Here is a 23,896-nt window from a genome sequence, read left to right on the forward strand (position 1 = left end):
CCCCCCGCAAAAAAAAAAATCATCTAGCCGAGGACAAGATGTTGTTATTTCACCCCCGTTTCAGAAACTGTGCATCTGTTGTAGTAACTCAGCACTTGGATTTCTAACTACTTCACAAATTGTAACACCTACAGCCTTCACTGCAAGGACTGAAAAAAATCCCACTCATCACCTACACATCTCAAGAATCAGATATTAGCGAGAATAAAAGGCATCAGTATTGCCACACCGTGCTCCAAAGACTGTCAGTAACTTAAGTCATTGTATGTGTTTTGCTGCTTTCTGGATTCACATTCTATTAATCCTGCCTATAATCAAGGCATTTGGTTTGCCACCTTTCCTTTCTGTCTCACATTCCTCCTATGATTTACTTCACGTTTACTGTTCCACATTAAGCTCCTTTTCCATCCTTTCAAGTTCCTTCCCCCTGAGGAAACAACAACATAACTGATAAAAGTCCTTCTACTTCGAACCTGGAAGACTAAATGCAATGCCTTAAAGCATCTCTTGCCTTACTCTTACAACAATGCCCACTTAAGGATGACTCTATAGTCACCAGACTGGATGTAGGCTAGGTATAATACAGTAAGGTTCATCCTTCATAAAATAAGCCACCAAATCAAGTTAACAGACATGAATCTTTAAAGCAAATGAATAAATAAAAACTGTGTCTCTTGTTAAGAGCTACAGCTTGATGTTAACACATAAACTGAAAAAACGCAGAAGCAGATGCTGCATTGGCACACAAAACCAGGAGTCCTAAATGTAGGGGATTTTAATGTAAATTAACACATGCCCTGTTTGTCTTCTGGAAGAGCTGGAACATGCTAGTAGAATTTCAGTAAGAAAAGAAATTCTTATATTCATTGTAGAGAGATATATAACCCTGTCTACTTCATTTGTCACTTATATTTCCAGTTGCTGTAAATCAGGTTTTGTTTCCGTATCTTTTCCCCAGCCTCTATTTTCAACATTTTTTCCGCACTGGGCAGTCAGAGTGATTTTCACAGTGACAAAGAATTATTCATATCGCCTTCATTCCTTTGATAAACACCAGAATAAAAGTTAAAGGAAAACCAAACTACTACCGTCCCCTACCCCCAAATTATATATAATGTAAAGTACCAGGGTCATCTTTCACTGTAAGGTATCTTGGGACAAGAGGGCAAAACCAACAGCCTTAGACTTAAGGGACACGGAGCAGTGGTGTTACTTCATCCCTGACTGAGGATAAAAAAAAACAAAACAAAACACAAAACCAAACCAACAAACCAACCATGTACCAGTTATAAGGAAAGATACTCTCCCTTCTTGTCACACCTGATAAAGAAGTCACACGTGTGAAAGCTTGCGCCATTTTGCCAACTATTGTACTCTAACAAAATATAACACCTGTCACACAAAGCCTGCTACACAAACTAGAAAATTTCATTTTCCTAAAATAATAAACACAGATCTTGCCTATAATAGCTGCTTTCACTCATGAACGGTTTCTAAACAGATGCTCAGAGCTTCAAATGAGGAATAAATCCCTATTATATATCAGATTTTTAATGAAGCAGATCCTGGGAGTTTTGTGCCTCTCAAATGCAAGGTGCTGCCCCATATAACTGTAAGCACAGTGTAGACAAAATTTCAAAAGAATTTAGCTATGTAAGTTTCTGAAGACTCCAATACACACCAAGTGCAATGAAATGCCTTTTTAGAGAGCCTGAATGCAATGTTGAATTTCTTAAGTGATCCACTTTGATACAGTAACCTAAGTCCTTAAATAACCCAGACTTACCTAGATTGTGTATTAAATCTTGAATTCTATAAAACTTGATTGTATTATTTTGGGTAAGATGAACCAAATCCTTTAAATACAATAATGGTGGCTTTAAGAATAAATCTCAACATTAACCTTGGACAGATATCACCAGTATCCCTGAATTTCAGTGTTATATTCTAGTATTTTTTCAAACAAGAAATAAGAGTCCAAATTAAATAAACCAATCTGTAGCTTCATGTGATAAGCTTTCACAGTTCAGAGACATATACAAGCATTAAGACAAAAATTTTCGATTTTTCTATCTAGAAACTAGTAGAGCCACAGAATCCAAAACAAAAATTATCAGATAAGTAGACTCTGTGTATTTAGCACATCTATAGTTAATTTTTATACATAATCTCAGAGAATGTCAGGGTTGTTTTCAGTTTTGCTTATATTCAATTTTTCCTTATATTGCAGCTACATGGTGCAGAAGAATGGCAACATGTTAGCCAAACTCATACTTAAAGGAGTACCACTTCCAGACAACTCTTGAAGCCTTCCCCACTAGTGGAATAAGATGACAACTCATGTATCTTTTAGTACTGGGTTACAGTAAGATCTGAAACAAGTGTTTTGTCAGTGTTCTAAGCTAACCTGCACTTTTAGGTTATTACAGCTGACAGCTGCTCAAAATACTGTCACTAATAATTGTCAGTTCTAAAGATGCCCATTTTAATAATTCAAGGAAGAATTCCATATTAATGCTAAGTCATAAGTAATTCAGGCCATGTATAGACAGCTGCAAAGATCCCTGTCAGGAATTTCTCCACATCTGCCCTGCGTTACTGTGTACCAGATCAGTCCCTTATGATGGCCATCTTAACTTCCTTCTCCCTAGCAATTTTATTAGCTGCATAGAAGTTAATAAATAGTTAAGAATACTACATAAAATGGACCATGAAGAACTAAAGGGCACTATAATGTTCCACAAAATTATGACATTTGATGTAAGAAAGAGTCTAGATCTTCTTCCAATCTCAAGCTCCTAAATTAAGGTGTACGTGAAAAATAAAGTACTCTCATTCACATGACGGTTTATTTTTTGGACAGTAGCTAAGCAAGACTCAACTGAAAAAAAGATTAAAAATTCCTAGGGACCATAACAAGTTTTTTTTCAGGAACCAGAAGGTCCCCGAAGTTGGTCTCAACCTCTGCTCAACTACCTGTGACAATACAAGAAAACTTATGCATTACACGTTACATTGCGCAAGTCATGAAAGCTCTCACACCATCACTACTTGTATCTCTGCATCCTTAGAGTGTTTCCCATCGTGCATTTGTTAGAGCAAGTGCCTGGAAAGGCAATTGTGAAAGGCAAGGAATTTACAAGCAACACAGCCTTCTAAGAAACACACCTACAAGATTCAGAAACAAAGCTAAGGTTAGCTGATTTTCACCACATTATTACCGATATAGCTGCCGTATTAAAACTTCCATGTCACCAAGGTTACATAAGGCCTGCATACCAAGTTCATCGTGCAAACTGCTACCGCCTACAGCAGATGCAGTGGCATGTGATGCTTCTAAGTGGACACTCCCATTTCTCACCAGGAAGGAGGCGCTAGCACCCAGCACAGCTGCCTGGGAAGGGGGGCGGGACTGCACTCTGACCTGGGAGGAGGGCTGCTGGCCTTGCTGACCATCTTGAAGGCTAGGAGAAAACACGGATTGGGGACACATTACCAGGAAGAAGAGAAAAATCACCAGAAGTGAAGCAAAACAAGACTTTTCAGTTCAAAGAAGAAAACTTAAAAAGGCTAGAGCATTAAGAAGCTGCTTATTAGGGTTAAGATAACCCATGAGCTCTGTATAACAGAATATTCAGACACTAGTTACGTCAGTAATCTAGAGATACAGTTCCTGTCCTACTTCTTAGAAGTAGTATTGCTTTCTAACATCTCCCCAAGTAATCCTCAAGTATATTCCTTTAAGTCTTACTTTTTGAGTGCAAAAGCAGATTACTGGCGGTTAGTCTAATTGTAGACTAAGCTGAGTTATCACCTACATACACTACTGACAAGTCAAGTCTTTTCTAGATAGTTATGGTTCTTTTTGCTCATTGAGGTATGACTTGATCAATTGTTTAGTTGGCCGTTTGGGTGGGGGGTTTTTTTGGTCACAATAACATCACCTTTCTTGCTACTAATCTGCATTCTGACTAGAAAATGTCTTTAAGCTTTGTTAGTAGCCACAGACCCTGTAGATAACTTTAGTTCAATGTTTGGATTCAGATTTTTTTTTTGAACATACTAAGAATGCTTATAACAAATTACTAATCGGCAAGAAGTTTTGAGTCTATTCTGAAGTTATTTTGACAATACAGCAAAAACTTTATTACTCAGTATTACTACTGCAAATAAATCCTTCTATACTCAGACACATACCTGCACAAAAAAAACAGGTTTTTAAAACTCAACTTGGGCTTCAGAGACATTTGTAACTTCACAGCCGTATCAGTAGACAATGCTTGAAAACGTTAGTTCTTCTCTTCAGTGTTCTCATTGCAAAACTACTTTATAAAGCTATTTAACAAAGTTAGATTTTTTTTAAGAGCTTGTTTAATATTAAACATGGCAAAGTGTCAGAATACATGCTATTTACACTTATATATTACATCTACTTTGCAAGATTATTGTTTTTATTATCCTTCATTTTGTGCATTTAAAGAAGTTACCTGTCACAGTCATTAGCTGTAGGATGTGATGAAATTAAGAAATTATTTTTTTAGACAGATAAAGCAATTTATATTTGAAAGACTATGGAAAAGATCTTAAAAAATCTTTCGAAGAAATCAATCTTTTTCACCTGTGGCTTTTAACATTTCACTGTTTACAATGTAATGCTACAGTTGGCAAGTGAGGCAACTGAAAAAGCAAGATCTTACTAAAAGCTGAGGGATTATATCTGATGTACTTGCTGTTAATGTTTTCTAGAACATCTACTTTTCAGTTGTTTTGTTAGAGCACCACTGGAAAACAAAATATGGATACAAGTAGACTAAGTGTTAAGAAAAGCTCATGCAAAATAAAGCAGACATGCACACAGCTCATGAGGTAAAAAACTGCAACTCATTATTTATCATACTCTCAAATATTTTAATCTGAACTTTAAATTCAGCATTTTGCTGCTGTAGACAAGGTTTTCGGTAAGCTACATGGCAACAAAAGCCCTAAGGAAGCTCACAGATGTGCCAGCCTTCACTGTCTCCCTTAAGTATTATCAGCAACATCAAAACAATGCTAAACAATATTGCTTTCCCTTAAACAGCAGCTGTGTATCAAAAGGTATATACAAAGTTGCCCTTTCAGTGGTTATCCATATTTGTCACAATAAAAAACAAAAAAAATTGACATTAACAGATTGCACAGATATGCAAAAGATACATTTATTCTCTGCCTAATTAATCATTTTAAAAATAAAATTCTGCTTCAGACAGTCACTTGTATTTTCATATCAGACACACATGCATACACCACTGACTACATGGGATGCCAGTGCATACTTATGTTTAAAGTGCCCAAAACACTGCTGACATTTAGGCAGGACAAAAGCAGGGGTGGCTGGTTGTTTTGTGGTGGGTTTTAGGGTTTGGAGTTTTTTTTGTTTTGTTTGTAAGTTACCAGGCAAACTACTTGTGTCTCATTTAGCATCAAACCAGCAGAACTTACTAGACCAGGTTTTACTTAAGTGTCTGCCATTACCAAACACACACATATGTAATGCCACTGCCTCTTTTACTAAACTTTCCACAGAGGAAATTAAAAGTAATTGCAATAATGGATAGGAAGTTTTAAAAAAAAAAAAAAAGTCAAACACAACAGGATCCAAGGGAACATCCCCACAACATCCAATTTTATGCCACTGCTAGAAGATTAGGAGATTAAAGTTTTGCTGGCAAGAACAAGAAAGAAGTAACATCAGGGTAACTAAAAGTTCATAAATGTAATACTGTTAGAAGTTTAACATCTGAAGTCATATGGATTAGCAGTATCACGAACTAGACCAAGGCAGCTCACCATTAGCATATACAAGTAATGCCAGTACAGTTGCAGTGATATTTTGAAAAGATCTTGGTGGTAACTGGCTAAAAAAAAAAACCACCAACAAAAACAACTAAACACACAAACCCAAAACAAACAAACAAAAAAGCCCACAAACAAACAAAACCACCTCTGTATTTCTTCACATTTCTTCCCTATGCACAATAATTTTTCCTTAATCTTTTTTAAGGGTTTCTTCTTCCAGCAACACATAGAATTTACACTAAAATTAAGCGACTCATAAAGGAAAGCTTTTTCAGACTATTCATCTAGAAACCAGAACAGTAATAAATACAATTTCTCAGATACATCCCACAATTGGTAGTTCAAATGCAATTTATGTTAAACAAATCCAAAGGCACTTTGGTGTTTGGTTGGACTAAGGCAATTTAGCTCCGCTCCAAGGAACAGTCTTTCAGCATCACAAACAATGCTTCGAGCAAAGTAACCTCACCAAGTACTCAATTCTGAACAGATATTTATAATACAATATTTTTGATAATGTGTGTCATTATGTCAAAGACAGTACAGTGGTTTTTTTTTTATTTAGAAAGAAACAAATTTAGATAACTGGAAGATGCATAAAGGAAATACAAGGCTAGAATCCACTTTTTCACCCTTGAACACCTTGTCTGATTAACAAGTTACTTCCACCAACTTTAGTTTTCACATGATCTCTCACTGAAGTCCAGCTTAAGCCATGGGAACCTTAATGACTGCACTAGCATGTGAAAATGAGGCAGCTGCCAGCCTCAGTTTAAAACAGGGTTCTTCACTTGCCCTACTTTATACCTGTTTAAGAGAAAGAAAACTCACTGTTTTCTGGCTAATGCACAGGTAAGGAGCTCTGATTAGTCTGCACAGCCTCTTATGAGCCAATACACAAAACCATACTATCCTCCTTCACAAAAAAAAACATAAAAACGAGGAAACAAAGAACATGTCAGAGGCAAGTGAATGCAATGGAGACTAGAGCAAAAGCAATCTAAGGGAATGCAAAGTTTTAGCAACCCTCACTATGAAGTGAATCACTAAGTTAAAGTTGAACAAGCTACATTCAGCAAGACCAGAAGTTTAACAAAAAATTACGTGATTACTGCTACATACTGCACTAGCCACTAAAACCACATCTAACTAGTTTCAGTCCTTGATGTGGCAGAATTCAATCCTTCATTTGCTACATTTTAGGTACTTGCAACCCTCCTGCCTGAGGAAAACGTACAAACTTAGTCCTTGATTATTTCAGTGGTCCCACAAAGATGGCACGATTCTTCCCTAATCCTCTATTGTAAAATATTTTCTTTTTATTTGCTTGGTTTCTATAGCTTTTTCCAGTTAAAAAAATTACACAAGTACTCCCAAAACACAAAAGCAGATTAGTCCTATTATTAAAAAATAGCTTAGCATATGAAGGAAGATCATTAAGAATACACAACATATACAATTATTCCTGCATATTTATCATATAACTGGAGGAAGAAATACTTTGATAGGTATGAGGGAGTATTCCTTCCTTTACAGGCAGTGTTCTGATTGCCAGATTCTCCAACACCGTAGGCAACCACGGGATTGAAAGATTTAAAAGGCAAGTTTAAAAACTTATTGTCGTTGATGCTTCTACTGTTCAAGCTGACAGACCAAACAGAGCTGCTGTACGTAATATATCACTAGGCTCAGTATAGTTAACAAATGGGCCAGTGAAGGTTGGGGACTCCTGGGATACATGTATATAGCACATTTCAAACATCGCCAAGGCATGCAAACTGCCACACAATCAGATTTAATGCTGAGCAATATTGTGCATTCTATAACAAAGGTATTGCTATTACTTATTTCTCTTTTGCTGTAAAAAGCTGCAGGATGTTCATACAATGGTTTACCTGTATTTTAGACTTGGAACCTCTGCTCGTATGATTTAGCTCTTTATAATGTTCTGCCATTTTGTTATTATGCTTATCTCTCACTATCTACAGTTGTAAAAAGTGATTACAGGACTAGTCCCTAATGCTTACTTTCTTAAAGGAAAGAAAACCAATATGAAGAGTGGTGAATAATACTTTCTTGGATTTTTCTCCTTGCTTGAAAGTAAAAGTTTCTGAAGCTTTTGATAAAAAATACTGAGTCTAAGTTTGTTAGCATTAGTTCATTTTGTTATCAATCTGAAATCAGCTATAACATGTTAGAGACTGGCTATCCTGATCACTTTGAAAATAGTGCCACATATACATGCACAATTCAACAAGCCCACAGTGACATGCAGTGACAGCTCAAGGAGGTTATGGTGGGGAAGGAAGTAAAAAGTGCTTTTCTGGCAACACTGGTGGGTGTAGGGAGAAGTGGTCTGCTGCATGCATGCTAAATATGGTGGAACATTTAGATACCCTACCTGAGGGGTGATCCGATGAGCAATGTAGGAGGGGTAGGGTTACTCCCTGCATTGTGCCGGCGTCGTACTGCCTGACGCCTAAATGTGCTGCGTTCACGACGAAATGTGACAGTCTCCTCGCTGGCTTGTGCTGCTGCATCAAGACAGACTTTAGGTCAAATAAGAACCCATCCTAGTTAGGTACACAGTAACTTAAGACTCCTTTCTTCCCCCTGACCCTCCCCAAGTTAATCAACTTGACTTGCAACAACAAAAGTAGCTTATGCACTGACTGTTCAAATAACTTGCCTCAAGACGTGATCAAAACACAGTTATTAGTAAAATTTTTGGCGGTTTGCTGGTGGGTTATGTGTGTTCTTGAATATACAGCTCCTTTCCACTCCCCCCCTCCACCCCAGATCCAAACCGCCAGGTTGCAAAAAGAGTTGGATACCCCAAATCTCTCAAATCTCCTCCATTTACACAGAGCAGGAAGAGACTGATCTCATTATCTCATTTAACAGATAATTAAAGAAGCCGCCTAAAGGACAACCTAGAAAGGTTGTCTGCCACTCCTCACCATAATATTCTCTTCTCAATTTTATAATTTCTGCCAAACAGGTAGGGTCGAGGCTAAACTCCAAAAGAGTTGCTTTTTTTCTTTCTCCTCATAAGCACCAAGAGATACATGTTGCTCATTTTATACTAGTTACACTATGATTTGGACGAGCAGAGGATTGAGATTAAGTGAGAGAATAACTTCTTTGTAAGGATCGGTGGTTTTGTTATTTCAACTCGCCAAACAAAAACCCACACCAAAAAAGGTTTGGTCCACTTATAAAGCAACACCGTAAAAAACAGTTTGTATGTACTCAAGGAAGCCTATTACTTTTCTACAGATTACCCCCCAAAAATCCATCTGTGGTCCCTAAATTTCACTATCTGAACAACTTCAGATTTCAACTGTTTCATGGTGTGCCTACATCTGAGTCTTCCTCCTGAACCAAGGAAACTACTAATGAATTTGAATGCAAAGCACAAGAGAGCTCAAATGAATGGGTCACAGAGAAAACAAGTTTTGGCAGGGAAATGAAGGAGGAGGGAAAAAAACACACAAACAAAACACACACACACACACAACAAAAACACCAAACACTTGACATGAAGTCAGTGCAAGAGGAGAGTCACAATCTTGAAGGAGAAGTCAAAACTTGGTAGCCAAGAAACCTGTTACTAGAGCGAGAAAACCAAGGAGTGTGTCAAGCCAAAATAAAAAAAGGAAAAAATACTAACAGAGCAATGCTTTGTTTATGGCAGAAAGATCACAGGCAGAGTAGTCCATGTTCACTTAAGCACATTTCGAATTACAACATTCCTGTCATTAAGCTTTCAAAACTTACGAGCAAAGTCTCTAAGGCTGACCAACCTATAGCAACCTACTACTGCTGTTGTGTCTTACTGCCTCAACCCAAGCAATAAAGACTGCATGGAATAAGAGTCTAATTCCAGCCATGAACCACAGGTTATCAAGTGAATACACTACATGAAACTTCAATGTGTAGTTTGCTTTAAAAGCTAAGAAGCTATATGAAGAGATACACTTTTAAGACTGACATTGAAGTTACAAGCATTTCATTACCAAAATGTCAAAAGTTAAGGACATCCTTAATTCAGTCCTTTCCTATATTTTGAGGAAAACCTTGGGATTGCTCACTTTCTCCTCGCTCCTCCACAGTTGTTTTTGTTATTCTAAGCATGAATAGATGATACTTCCTTTTTAGTGTGTTTCAGCAAGAATTCAAGACATTTCTCCTGTAGTTTAATATACAACTTTATGCTTTGTTTTAATACACAGCCTAATTTCTTCAAGGTTTTCCTTATACCTCTCACACTTGAAATACTCAGAAAGTGAAACACACTAAACAAGATCATATGAATCCTGACTTTTTTCTGGTGGATTAAGTTAACACACAAGAGGTCAAAACTGCCCACTAATTTTGGGTGCCAATTTGTAAAGCTCAGTTTTTCCGGTGTATACATCAGCACATAAAAACTCACGTATTCACAACACGGCTTCCACTGACTTCAGATGCAAAAGAATTGCACGCGTTTCTGCTAATCAGGCCATAGTTAAGCAACAGAAAAGAACAAACCGTGACTAGTCTTAACTGAAATGTAAATATCTGAATTACCATTAAGATAGTAAACATCAGCATCACATCTCAATTAACATTTGCAACTACTTAGCAAAAGCAGCATTCAAGTGCAATTCTTCAAGGCAGCATACTTAACACTGAGGACATTTGTTTTTCTTTCATATCCTTTATTCAGTAAATATCACCTTCTGCAATAACTGAAGCCCAGACTATGGGAACACTAGAGGTCCTCCCTACACAGCTCTAATTTACCACTAAAGCAAGTCTACATCAAGCACTGACTGAGGCAGTGTCCTGTGAGGAAAAACAGAGAGATAAACACGTTTGAAGATAAAAAAATTTAAAAATCAAAATTTATATGTACTTCGGTATTCAATTCAAAGCTGCACAGGCAAATAGTTCTAGCACTTGCTAACTTCTTATAATTTCATTTTAAACTCTAAAAATCAGAGTTGATTTTGGTGTAGCTTTCTACCTAATCTACCAAGGGATTTTTTATTTATCTTGAAACTTTTGTTTAATGCACTTCTTTAATATACCCTCTTCCTGAATGTAGGTGGTGATATTCAGGATCACTAAGCAAGTCTATAAATTCTTTTGAAAAGACTGCAGAGCTTTTCAGCCCAACAAGCTCCAAGTGTGCTAACATTATGCAACATCTCAAGAAGATACATGTTGAAACCATGAGTAAGAAACAAAACAACAAAAAAAAAACAGGCTAGTTGAACATAAAGGATTACAGTTTGTTTGAAATGTGGAAAGCCAAATTGAACAAAGTTTGGTTTCGGTTGATTTAAAAAAACCAAACAACTAAACACATTTTAAAGAACACACAGGATTTAAAAAAAAAGTACACCAGTATGGAAAGCTACTTACATATACTATTTATGTATTACTTGTGTTCCTACTTGTCTTTAATGAGAAGGAACAGTATAGCTGCTCTTCAGTTCACTAGTAGAATGTAAGATAAAGCTCCTAAATTATCCTCTATCGTGCCCTGACAGCAGTTTAATCATGAGGGAAATGGCTTTAACATAAATAAGCTTCCTTTAATATTTACAAAGTAACACAATGTTCTGATGTTTAAAAACCAAACTAAACAAATAAAATTATCCCTGTAGGACAGCTTTTTCTTTTTTTTTAAATGCATCCTTAGACGACTCACACTTCTCTGATGCCGCTACTTACAACCACTTACTCTAGACTCCATAAAGGTAAGATCCAACATCTACACTCCTGTACAAAATCTAGATCTAACAGGGAGGGATAACATAGGTTATACTATTACAGTTCCTGCTTATTTAAAGTAAATCAGTAAAGAAAAACAAGCCTTTCAGCTTACAGTGTTTGTTGTCGAAGTCTGTTCTATTTTTCTGTTTTATTCTAAACTTATGTTGAAACACTACACTCCATTAATGTAAAGAAATATAAGTATACATTTCTTCTGCATGTTGTCATATGAATTTCAGCCCTCAACATTAGTTTTTCTGTTTCTGAGAACAGCTAAGTTCAAAGTGCTCAAGTTAGAAATACAAACCTACATCCCATAGATCAATAAAATAAGAGGTAGAGATCTAATGACAACTTCGTAACAAACTTAACCCTCCCACATCTATTCCCAACTACAATACATCTAATTTGACTTTTGTATTTGTTAATGCAACTGTGCATATGAATACATATTTATTAAAATTCATCCTTTTTTTCTTTCATTACACTTCTGATTGGAAAAAAGCCAAATTAGCGGCTACACACTTAGAAAGTCACGAGGATCTCATTTCGTCATCACACATTTGGAATGATACTTTCCCAATAAAAGGACTAAAATTTATTCTAGAGAAAGTTCTAGAATAAAAAAATAATTCACATTCCTTTGTCAAACAGCTTGGAATATCTGAACATAGGTTGAACTACCCTGCTTGCAGGTTATGTCTTTCCAAAAATTTCTCTTTCTACACTATACAGGGTGTTTTTGATGTAAACCTCTGCAGTTCCTCAAAGTTTTAACCAGAATTGAGGACTTAAAGTTTTACACTATTACTATGCAATTGTTGTACAATACAACTAGCTTTAAGAAACATAAAATGCAATACTTTCTTTCAAACAGGAACATTCACACATATAACCCAAAACATTTACAACATCACCCTGCATGTATGTGCCACTGCTTCTAACCCAAACTTAGAAGATGGAAGCTGAAGAAGCATGAGATGAGAAAGCAGAATTTCCAAATTTTATTGCATCAACAAGTCCCATTTCCTTATTGCTAGTCAAAGATGCTAAACGCAGTGCCTCAGATAAATTCTGAAATGCAGATAAATTCTTCCCAAGTAAGAAGATTGCTGGAAAGATATGGTATGGAGGTAATACAGAAGTTAAAATATTCATGTGGAAAACCACAGAGTTCTCAGGATAAAAACTGCAAACTTCAGTCTGACTAGAAAGAAAACAAAAAACCAAAAACACCCACACACAATCAAAACACAGTGTCCCTCACTTCTCAGAAGAGAAAAAAAAAAACAAACACAAAAAACACACATCACTTAAAGCCTAGATGGTTTTGAACATTAGTCAGGTTAAGCATGTGCACGGAACCTGAGCAATGTTTGGACACGCCATTTCTCTCCCTATCAAATGGGAAATTGTGATCAAACTATTTTCAACCAGTTGTAATGATGAACCCTGCAAACTCTCAGGGAGAGCTGAAATGAATAGTTTATGGCTTATGAATTCACACAAGAAGTTGGATCTGTCTTCTAACACTGAACATACTTTGCCAAACCAAATTGCTGAAATTTTGCTCTTCTGTATCAAGTAGCTGTACCTCCTTTGTGCTCAAAATCCATGTTTCACATGCATTTATGGGCTAACACCACCACTCTCCTCATGACTGAGGCATCCGTAATTTATTCTCATCTGCCCTAACACTATTTTAAAAACCATACTTCTAAGATACCCAAGTAGAAAGGAGTCCATATCTTCAGTATACAGTTAATAATCACCATGGATTATCCACCATTATAAACCTACAGTTGCAGGGATTTCTTATACTTCTCTGATGAAAAAGCAAAGTATTGGCTTACAGCATTACAACTTACTGTGGACATTTAATAAATAATATCACTAATTTCAATTTCCAAAGAATGGAGATGTGTGCAGCAAAGGTTAAAAAAAAAAAAACAAACACACATGAAGAACAAAGGGACATCTTCAAGATACAAGCTATACAAGCTTTTGCTAGAAAATGTGGCAGAGGAAAATAACACAAAATTTAGGAAGGAAAGCTTGTCACCAAAAAAAAAAAAAAAAAAGAAAAACAAGGGAAGTAAAGCCCAAGACTTCAGTGTTGTGGTTGAATGTATGAAAACAAACAAACAAGTTTGAGACTATGTTGGAGGAATATTTACAATTATACCAAACCAGTCACTACAACAATCTGAAAGCAAAACACGGTCAAACAGGGAATAACCACTACAATGAAATCATCTGTTTTGAATTCTGAACCAAACATTTTTACAGACCAGCTTGATAGACAAATTTCTATACTAATGTCAAAGATGAAACCAGGAGTCTCTAAAATTATTCTACTTCACTGTACTTCCCACTTGAATTATTCCACTTTTTAAAAATGTTACTCACATAGACTTCTTGAACATAATGTTGATGGACTTGGGGTCAAAGAGCTAAAGCTATGACCTAATCTGATCCTCTGCCTAATATAGTCCCTATATCCAGGGATTTGGGTATCAATAGCTAGTAGTATGTTCATACAGTAGACAAATGTTCATGACCTACATGAATCTTTATGAAACTTAATTCTGACTTTGTATTTGGATTTATTCACCTTTAGAAAAAGACGCTTTAAATCTTTAGAACACACAGCCTTTCCAGCATAAGTAGTATTCTGTATTAGCGTTCATACACAGAAAGTCATGTTTGCTTTGAATGGGCTTCTATTAACTATAGCACCAAATGTTAATTAGTAGCCAACTTCAGTATGTCCTGGAATTATATCCCACAGCTACATTTGGCAGCAATACGAGCACTTCCATTACAGGTCAGAGAGCTCTCAACTTTCTCAGCTGTACGCACAGCAATAAATCCAGGTACATCTACAAAGGAGCATCAAAAAAGTGGCTTTTAAACTTAAGTTAGTAGATGCAGCTTTGTTTATACCAAGTATCAAAAATCCTTATTCAGCTGTTTGAGATGAATACTTGGCAAATTTATGAACATCACATGCAACTTGTCAACAACATTGAACCATTCTTTTCAAACCAAGTAAAAATTATTGCAAGTAGTTGCACAAACACTATCAAAGACATTTAAATAACTCACTCCCACAGCAATGTAAAGTATTTTAAAAGAACTACTACTTCTGGTTTCTTTGGAAGGCTTGAGATAATTTAACCAGGGTCAAATTTTATAAATATATTCCCAGGGGAAAAAAAAACAAACAAGCAACTATATGAAGTGTATTTTACTTCATTTTTAACTTTTGGTATGTGCTGTAATGCTGTGGCATGCATTTCGCATCAAATAACCTGTATTTCACTTACGCAGCCCTGCAGAACTTTAGGTGGAATATCTACTACTCTGTAGATGACATACTAAAGGAGTGTGTTTCTACCAAGTGACAGGACGTCTCTCAGCAGTGGTACTTAGGGCTTTTGCCAAGCAATTACACACACTCCTGGCTCCAAACAGCCACTGCTGAGAGCTGGACAAAACCCGAGGTTTTTGTTTGGTTGTTCCCCATCACCACCTTTATAGAACCACAAAGTATCAGGAAGTTGATAGTTATTTTGGTCATAAATCATCTAACGAAAGTCCCTATATTATCAATAAGTACCAGAAAGAGGACGAAACAGGCAGGATGGAATTGCAACACAACGTACTAAAACGGCATTTTGCTTTAGTAGGCAGTGATTAACAATTAGTAGATGCAAGATTCATTCCAAGTGTTATTTCATTGTTAAGTTCCAGAACTGTAGAATTCCATTTCAGCCTCACTCATCATTCTTAAGATGTAAATAGCATTGGAAGTGTTGAATGGCAACATCTCACATCCACTCACATGACAAGATATCCAAAATCAGAGGTAATTCTGTAAAACTCAACCTTTACATACAAAAGCTGTAACAGAACAACATCATGCTTTCAAAGTCAGATATTGGGAATGGCTAACAAAATTTCTGTGTCGTGCTTGGACCAAATGCCGTGTACTTAATGACACTGCTAGTTGACATCTAAAAATCAAGTCATGGAACACAGTCTTTTGGTTTCTATAAAGAACCTCGTATGGAAGACAGTCCTTTCTACTGGCTAATCTGCTTAATCTGATTCAGTCACAGGAATCTGAACAATTACAAACAAATCTGAACACATGAACAGAGATAGCTAACATACACACAACCAGATTACAATAGCTTTACACATTTTTCAGTTTCTACCATTTCTAAACTCTTTCAGAGTTTGATTTCTCATGCAAAACTGTTTGGTTTAGCAGTTTGCATGTGAACTGATAGCCTCCCAGAAAACATCCCAGAAGTCCCATGTTCTGTAACCATATTCATTCCACCTGCAGAAAACATACCAAACTAAAGCCACCAGAAGCACGGAACAGCTCTGCCACACAGGCAAAATAAGTAATGACTACAGACCATACACAACATAAGCATAGTAGGAAAAAGGTAATATATTGTTAACAGCAGACATGACGATTGGTTGCACAGCAGAGAATTCAATTGTACTTTTAACTTGAGAGGATACTGTCTAATGACTACAGGCAGATTTGCAGATATGCATGCACAAATACACGCAAACTGAAAAGATGAACAGGCTTCCATATGCAACACAAGATCCTAATCCAAGCTCACAAAACCCTATTGTGCCTGCCTGTAGAGATGTACTGCAGACCACAAAACACAGAAGAACAGTATAGGCTGTTACTTCAATATTGCTATGCAATGCACAGAAGGAAAAATGCATTACATTACATGCTGTTTTATTTACAAAATGGAACCTAACTCTAGAACTTAAATAAATAAACATTAAATTACAGTTGTTAGAGAGTAGCAACCTAAAGGGTGCATTTTTCGCAGTTAATACAGAACTAGGCAAGAACACTTGACATCCACCACATGTATTTAATTACAGAATTTTCAAATGCTGTTTGTCTGCATTTTAATGAACTGCAATTTCTATTCAAATGCACAAGTTATCTTGTAAAAAGTGAGTCATTCACCACTTCCTGGCGTAGTAAAATAGAAATGAAACTCCTAAGTTGTATGTGTTGAAGTAAAATACGTACAAGTTTGTATAGCATCCTGCTTAGTAAAAGACTACTAAAGGCCACATATCCATTACAAAACACATTTCACCAGTTACACGAACAAGAGCGTACTTTTTAGTTTACTCCTTAAAGACTTAAAGATAAAATGAACATATAATTACTGATTTAAGTCATATTTGAAAAATGGGAACTGAAAGCTGCTGACCGAAAAAGAGGCGGCAGTATTAATATCAGTCTTTTGGTTATCCAGCATGAATCTGTTAATTATTTGTTTCAGAAAGTTATCATAAGCAATCACAGAAGTTAAAAAATGTTTATATAAAATTAGAAAATAATCCTTTGAGCAGGAGGTTGGACCAGACAACTTCTAAATGTCCCACCCAACCAATATCCTCTGATGTTATGAAAATCTGAACCAAGTTTATTCTGTAATTCATCTCCTACAAGTAAATAAAATAGCTTCTTAATTTTCTCAAGTAATTTCTATACACATGCACACATATGATGTATACTTCTGTTAAACACGTATATCTCTAAAAACACTCGCAAAAGGTGAAGACAAGTCAATTGTGGGAAATACTGAATACAAAGCAGCTTAGATTCTAAAGTTAAAAACATTTTCTCATTACTATTAGTCACAAGTAAGCCCAAAGAAGAAAGCCACAATTAAAGATGCAAGTTTTGTAACAGCAGTAATATAATCTATAAATCTGAAAAAATGCAAAACAAAAAACCAACAAACAATACACAAAAAAACCTCACTAGAAACAAAGGACAACATGAAGGAATTACTCAGATTGATCACGAACAGCTGAATTCAAAATAATTACTGGCTTGATGCTAGACATGACTGCGTAAGTATTTAAGTAATGCTAAAGAAAAGCAAGTGATATTTTCGTTCTGCTTTCAAAAAAGGCAGAATGACATTCATTTCTTACAATCATAAAGGAAATATTTCCTATTCTACTGGTAATAAGAAACATAAGATACAGCAAGTGCTATTAATCATATGTCATCATCAAATCTGGAGAACCCAAATCCAGACTGCTTCTTAAAGTCAGCATGAAACCCATGGGCAAGTAATACTTGGGTGCTCACCATTTATTAAAAATACTAACAACTTCAAAATTATCATTATCTAAACAAAGTTTAAAGGGGAAACTGAAGAGAATAGTCTGGCGAGAGTGACAGCAAGACTTCCCTGCTTAAGCTGCTACAGATTTGTATCTTTAAGATTGCTTTTAAATGCGTTAGCCTTAGTCTTCCCCATCATTTCACTCTTTAAAGAGCAATCAAGATATTTGGCAATATACAGCATCAGTCATGCATTGATTCTGTCAGGCTACTGACTACTGGTGAGCACATATAAGGTCTGACACGTTCTGCAAGGTAAGGTATATTAATCCTTCTTTGCATATAAGGAGAGAACCTTAACAGTTCTAAGCCGTAATAACACAAACCAAAGCAAAATTAAGTCTTGTGCTAAGAGCACAAGAAGCAAAACAGTAAATACATAAAGCAGACTTTTTATTAGTCAAATTACTCTTGGTAGACACAAAGAAGAGCTGCCATTTTAATAAGAATGTGCGTTAAGTGTTTAGCTTGCAGAGTTAGTACTAAAAGAGCAACCCAGACTCTGTCATTAATGCTACTGTAGAACTCTGTTACTAGGAATAACAAAGACAGATGTACTAACATAGGTAGATTTTTTTTTTTTTTTTTAAAAAAAGGGAAGGTATCTAAATAGGTCTGAACTGATTGTAAACCCATCAAATTTGATCGGTAATCAATACACAGCTGAACTTCAGTGTAGCACACTTTTTTTTCCCCCAGAAATTAATTGTACTGATTTTTAGAGTTTGTTCTTATGTCAGTGTCAGGGGGTGAGGCAGAGAGAACTATTGGTCATATCTCACTGTGAGCTAGAAGTCCCTGCTTTTAAGATGGCAGAGTCACTATACTTTGCTTAGGCAGTCTAAATAACAAGGACAGTAAGTTTGCCACGATTTCTTAAAGATATCTATGTTTTGATCTAAAATACAATTTTATGAAGTATTTATGTGCTCAGCTAATGAGATCCAGATTATCTGGTAGGTATTCCCCTCAAACAATCCCAAAAGTCAGACTGAGGTGATCAGAATCCCATACTGCTCTGAAAACATATTTTAAACCTACTTATCTTCCATGACACAAAAAGCCTTCCAGTTAAGGCAGTCAATACGGCTATACTGAGAAAATAGACTGAAACGTCATAAGAAGTGATAAACAAAAAAATATTAAGAGCTCCAAAAATTTTTTAGAAATGTCCTATTAATCTGTATTAATACCAGCTACTACAGGTAAGTTTAATACTCGCATTACACCATGCAAAAAATAGTTATAGAAGGAGGAAACTACATTCCTCTCTCCAGCACAGGAAGGTTATTGTGTTCTCATAACGAGGACAAAACACCCAAAAAAACCCTCAAAGTAAACAACGCTGTCTAGCCAACAATGGCAAGGCTAAGCAAAACCAAATCCCTAGGAGAATTCAGCTCAGTAACTAGACCACTGTAAGAATGCACAATTCAAGGCAGCAGTGTAAGGGTTTGGAGTTGGTTGGGTTTTTTTTGGTTTGTGGGTTGTTTTTTTTTTTTAATGCCACCCCAAGCCACGCCAGAGATTTCACCTATGAGGCAGCAGTAACTTCAATCACTTCCATGTTCCAAATTTCCTAAACTGCACAATCTTTCAAACAAAAATAGTCTCTCTTTTACTGTTAACTTTTAAAATAGTACACATAATTTGAAGTTTGAGTAATACAACGGAGTAGGTCTTATTTGATCACAAATAACAATTTTAAGATAAAAGCTCTCGTCAACAAAGACTGCCATTTACAAGCCTATAACACCTCTACCTATAGATTTCATAACATTCGTTTGAATTCAAGTCCCATTTCTGTAGATCTTCCAAGAGATTATGAAGGAAATGCTTTGTCAGTTTTACTAGGCAAGAACAAAGAAACAGAAAGACTCTTAAGTATAGTTATAACTTAAGTCATAGATACCAGACTCATTAACAAAATACAGCAAGGTACTTCTGGTAGGTCATTTACTTACCTCCACTTGCTGATTCTTGCTCTTCCCCTTCAGGAAATGTAGCCTGGCTTGGTAAGCTATTCCTAGAACGAGTGACCGACTCTAAGTGTGAAGCCCTTCCCAACAGAGATAGCTCATCTAGCACCTCTCCTTCTTTGGCTTCCAAATCAGATTTTGAAGTGGTTAACTGCTTTATGTTACCTGGTGTCATTAAACTATTTGGGTCATTTAAACAAGCTACAGTGCCACTGTCCAGGCTTAATACTCTGGCACGATTCTTGGCACTGTTTGTGCTCGAAGTCCGACGTGTAGATCGTTTTTTGCTAATTCCTTCAGAGCTTACATGGGTTTTGTGAGCATTTTCAGAGTCTGTGCCCCCACGTTCTTTAGAAACATATTTGGTCTTTAGAGCACTGTACTTTCCCTCAGGAGACTGGCATGAATGGGAGGTGGTGCTGGAAGAGCTATCACTGCTGAACTGGTGAGCTGACTGCATGCTTGATGTCCTGCTCAAGTCACTTTGATCACTGGAGTCCTCATCGTGACAAAACACAGCACTGTGAGGTTTAGTACCAGATACACCTCGGAAGGAAACATATTCCCTGTGCCGACTTGAATCAAAACTACTAGCCCGCTTTTTTCCTGTCCTTCTCCGGCTGGATTTGTGGGTAGAGGCTGTTCGATGTATTAAACTAGAAGATTTCGGTCGAACATCTCCTTCTTTTTGTTTTCCACCTGTTTCTCTAGAAGCTCTTGAATCTACTAACACAGCTAGTTTCTCACTCTGCTCATCTCTTTGTTCAGCAGCCTTCCCAGATGGCCTGTCAGCTTGCGTAGTCAATTCATTGGCATGCGGGTTCTTATTGGCCTCTTCTGAAGCAGAGGCACCAAGACCTTTCTGACTGTGCATCTCATCAGATGCATTAGAACCCTTTACCTCTTGAACACCGCTGTTAGTGCTCACTTCCACAGCAGTCCTTTCGCTACTAGTCCTTTTGTCAGTAGTAGAACTACTGTCATCCTCTGAGTCAACACCACAGTCCTTTTTCTTACCATCCTTTTTCTCTTCCCTAGGAGACTCCTCCTCGTGCTCTGACAACACACTTTCTATATGTGTTGAGCTAGTATGTTCACTTTTATAGCTACTGATGGTACTGTTAGTGTCACGATCTGTCCCACTGCAGTAGCTTTCTGTTGAACCACTGCTTCTAGTACTCAGGCTTCTCAGACTGTCCACACTTTTGTCTGCTTTCAAGGATTTGCTCTTCCCACTCTTAGCCAACGGTTGAGGGCTGCTACTTTTCAAAATGTCATCTAATTGAAAAACGCCTGAAATGCAAGAGTTCTCAGCCAAGGACTCTCTGGATCCAGAAGGGGGCTTGGAAGCTTCTAACTCACTGACAGGATCTAGTCCTCGTTTTTGCTGATAGAGAGGGAAGTCATTTAGTGAAGCATCTGGAAAAGCGACAGCAGAGCTAGAAGTCCTTGGTACACCTCGTGGTCTATGATCCTTCCTATAGGAGTGAGAATGCAGAGTCACAAGCGAAGCTACTTCTGTGTCACATGCACTGTTTTTAGACTGGTCCACAAGCTGGTTGTTCGAGAGGCACGCTTTGTCACTGTTGTCTCTTGGCAAATCCTGTCCAGAGGATAACGAAGGTTGGATGGAGACAAACGAGTCATTTGACACCAGACGAAAAAGCTTCCGATCTGTTACCAAATCTGTTTAAGTACATATTTAAAAATATTAATGTAGAATGTTCATGTAAGTTATATAATTTGCTTTACAACTTCTTGTTTGTATCAGATAAAAGTAAATAAACTGACAAATCCATTTGCAAGTACTATGCATCACATTACCATTCAAAAGATTTCCCTGCATCTGGGCAAACTTGACACTTCTTTTTTTAATAAAAAAGAAATCATCAATACCAGCTTAACCTTAGCAGCTAATAAAAGACAACACTATTCTGACAAGTTCCCAACCTCCTCTATTGCTCATGTGTCTCAGACAATGTTTTTATGTATCCCAAAATTTCTTAATTATAAAAGGGTATCCTGCCTTTTGTTTTATTTCCTACATGCAGTAAACTGTTTGTTTCACATAAACTTTAAAATTACTAAAGAAAACAGAGTAAACGCCCATTAACTTTGAAGTCATGAGAAACCCAACAGAAATCACCTTTCCTATCAGATACCAAGTAAGCTCTCAGTTAGCAAGGATGCAGGCACCAGCACAGGTCTATTGGTACTATAATGAAACTCCCTACAAAGTTATGAGTTTTACTACCTCTAAAACTGGTGCTGTTAAAGCACATAATGAGGATTCGCTCTTAGCTCTTGGTCAGAACAATTGTTTCTGTTATTCATCACAAGCAGTTTCCTGTAAGAGTGTCTACCTGCAGGTAGTATTGAAAGTGAGGATACATTCCTTTTTGGTACTGTCACAAAAAATAAAAGATCTGGAGGTCAAGTTAAGTTACTACAACCGCTAAATTTTTGTGAAGTGTATTTGCACATATATAACTTAAAATACTTCACAAACAGTTCCATTACTCAGCTGAAAGTACTAGAACCCTGCTGCCTTTTGTAACAGCACAGCCACCTGTAATCCTCTATTTTAAACATACTTTCTCCTCTGCACTGAATCACACAGTAACAACCAAAAGGAACCCATCAGTCTGATTAGATTGGCCAAAATGAACTACAGTATTCCCAGAGTTAACTTCCTGCTAACCAGCAGGTACTTTAAAATCAGCAAACAAAAGATTTCCCCTAGAGTTTTGTGCTCCATTTTAGCCTGAGTAGACTTTTTCCTGGCAGTGAAGTTAAATGAAAAATGAGATCTGAAACAAAATTGGACAACTGAAGAATACAAGCTAGCAGTTTCTTTACATACTAGGAAAAAACAATTACTAAGCTCTGATAGCTTGCATATTAGAAGCAGTCTATAGCTCCAGAAACATAGAACTCTGCACAGGGTTATTTACTTTACAGAAAAGCATATCTGATTTTAAAAATTCATTTGGCTGTACTGGAAAGCAAAGCAAATTAGTCTACAATGAAGTCCATGAATCCCAGGCCACTTTCAGTATGAGAGAGATTGCCTAGATACATGTAAGCTAGCTACCTTTCAGCAGTAAGGAGACAATGAATATTTATTACCTGCTGGAAGATGCCAGAACAAGACACACAGCCAAAGAATAAAATTAGAAGTATTCAAGCTATGCATCCCAGGGACTTCGAGTAATTAAGAAAGGAAACAGAGCGCTTCAAGATACCCTTTCTTAGAGCCCATCAACAAACTGCGTGAATCTTTTTATCATGCTAAGCAAAAGGTGTTTGGTAACAAAATACCATGTTTAATATGCAGAAGAAGAAATTTTACCTTGGTCTTCACTCCCTTCTTTACATAGGCTAGAACTCTGGCCAAGACTTAAACTGATATCATCAGAGGTCTTTGCAGTGTCAGTATCTCCTGCGAATTTTAAGAAAGAAGAATACTAGTGCTCAAAGTGTTAACACATACATCTACACACACTGCAGTTTTCTCACCTGTCATGAAAGACTGCTGCTTTTATTTCTTCATTTGAAGGTAAATAATTACAAGTAACAAGATCCTTCTTATTTTTTAGAGATAAGTATTGCCTAGTCTGTTTCTTTTATGTCGTATACAAGAAAGTTTTCACTCAACTACACAGATCTTCCATGAAGAACAGGAAAAGTATCTTACACAGAACCCAATTGAAATAAAGATATTTTTTCTTAAAGATACATCTATTTGAATATTCCTTTATGCATGGTTGCCAATAAAAATGAGGGTTAGATTGTAATAAAATACTTGTAAAGATAAAAGAGGTAAGGAAAAAAAAATCAGGAAGGTGACAAAAATTTACATCTCATGTTCTTTTGTCTTATTATTGGCTTCATAAATTTACAATATAGCAACTTTGCATATTACAAATAACTTATCTTTTTGTCTCAGACGTGTTCACAAGGACTGTCTTGGACAATACTTTTGCTAGATGCCAAGCAACTAGAAATAATCAAGTCATTGAAATACAATACCAGAAGGGTGATTGGTTGCACAGAACTCAAAATAGTAGGGAAAAGTCCACTCAAACCAAGCCTTTAGCTCTGCATTTACAAG

At 36.6% G+C, this 23,896-nt stretch overlaps 1 protein-coding gene across 2 annotated transcripts in view; it reads right to left on the bottom strand.

The window, feature by feature from the left end:
- Positions 1-23,896, bottom strand: part of PCNX (pecanex homolog (Drosophila)) — an 83,392-nt gene that overhangs the window by 49,731 nt on the left and 9,765 nt on the right. For both annotated transcript variants that reach the window (XM_009703406.1, XM_009703407.1), the window contains exons 4-7: positions 23,135-23,224; positions 19,768-21,468; positions 8,240-8,372; positions 3,280-3,464 (exon numbers count right to left, since the gene is read on the bottom strand). In XM_009703406.1, the coding sequence (XP_009701708.1) occupies positions 3,280-3,464; positions 8,240-8,372; positions 19,768-21,468; positions 23,135-23,224 (2,109 nt within the window). The remainder of the gene's footprint in view (positions 1-3,279; positions 3,465-8,239; positions 8,373-19,767; positions 21,469-23,134; positions 23,225-23,896) is intronic.

The sequence above is a fragment of the Cariama cristata genome, unplaced genomic scaffold (genome assembly GCF_000690535.1).
Source record: "Cariama cristata isolate BGI_N322 unplaced genomic scaffold, ASM69053v1 scaffold9557, whole genome shotgun sequence".
NCBI lineage: Eukaryota > Metazoa > Chordata > Aves > Cariamiformes > Cariamidae > Cariama > Cariama cristata.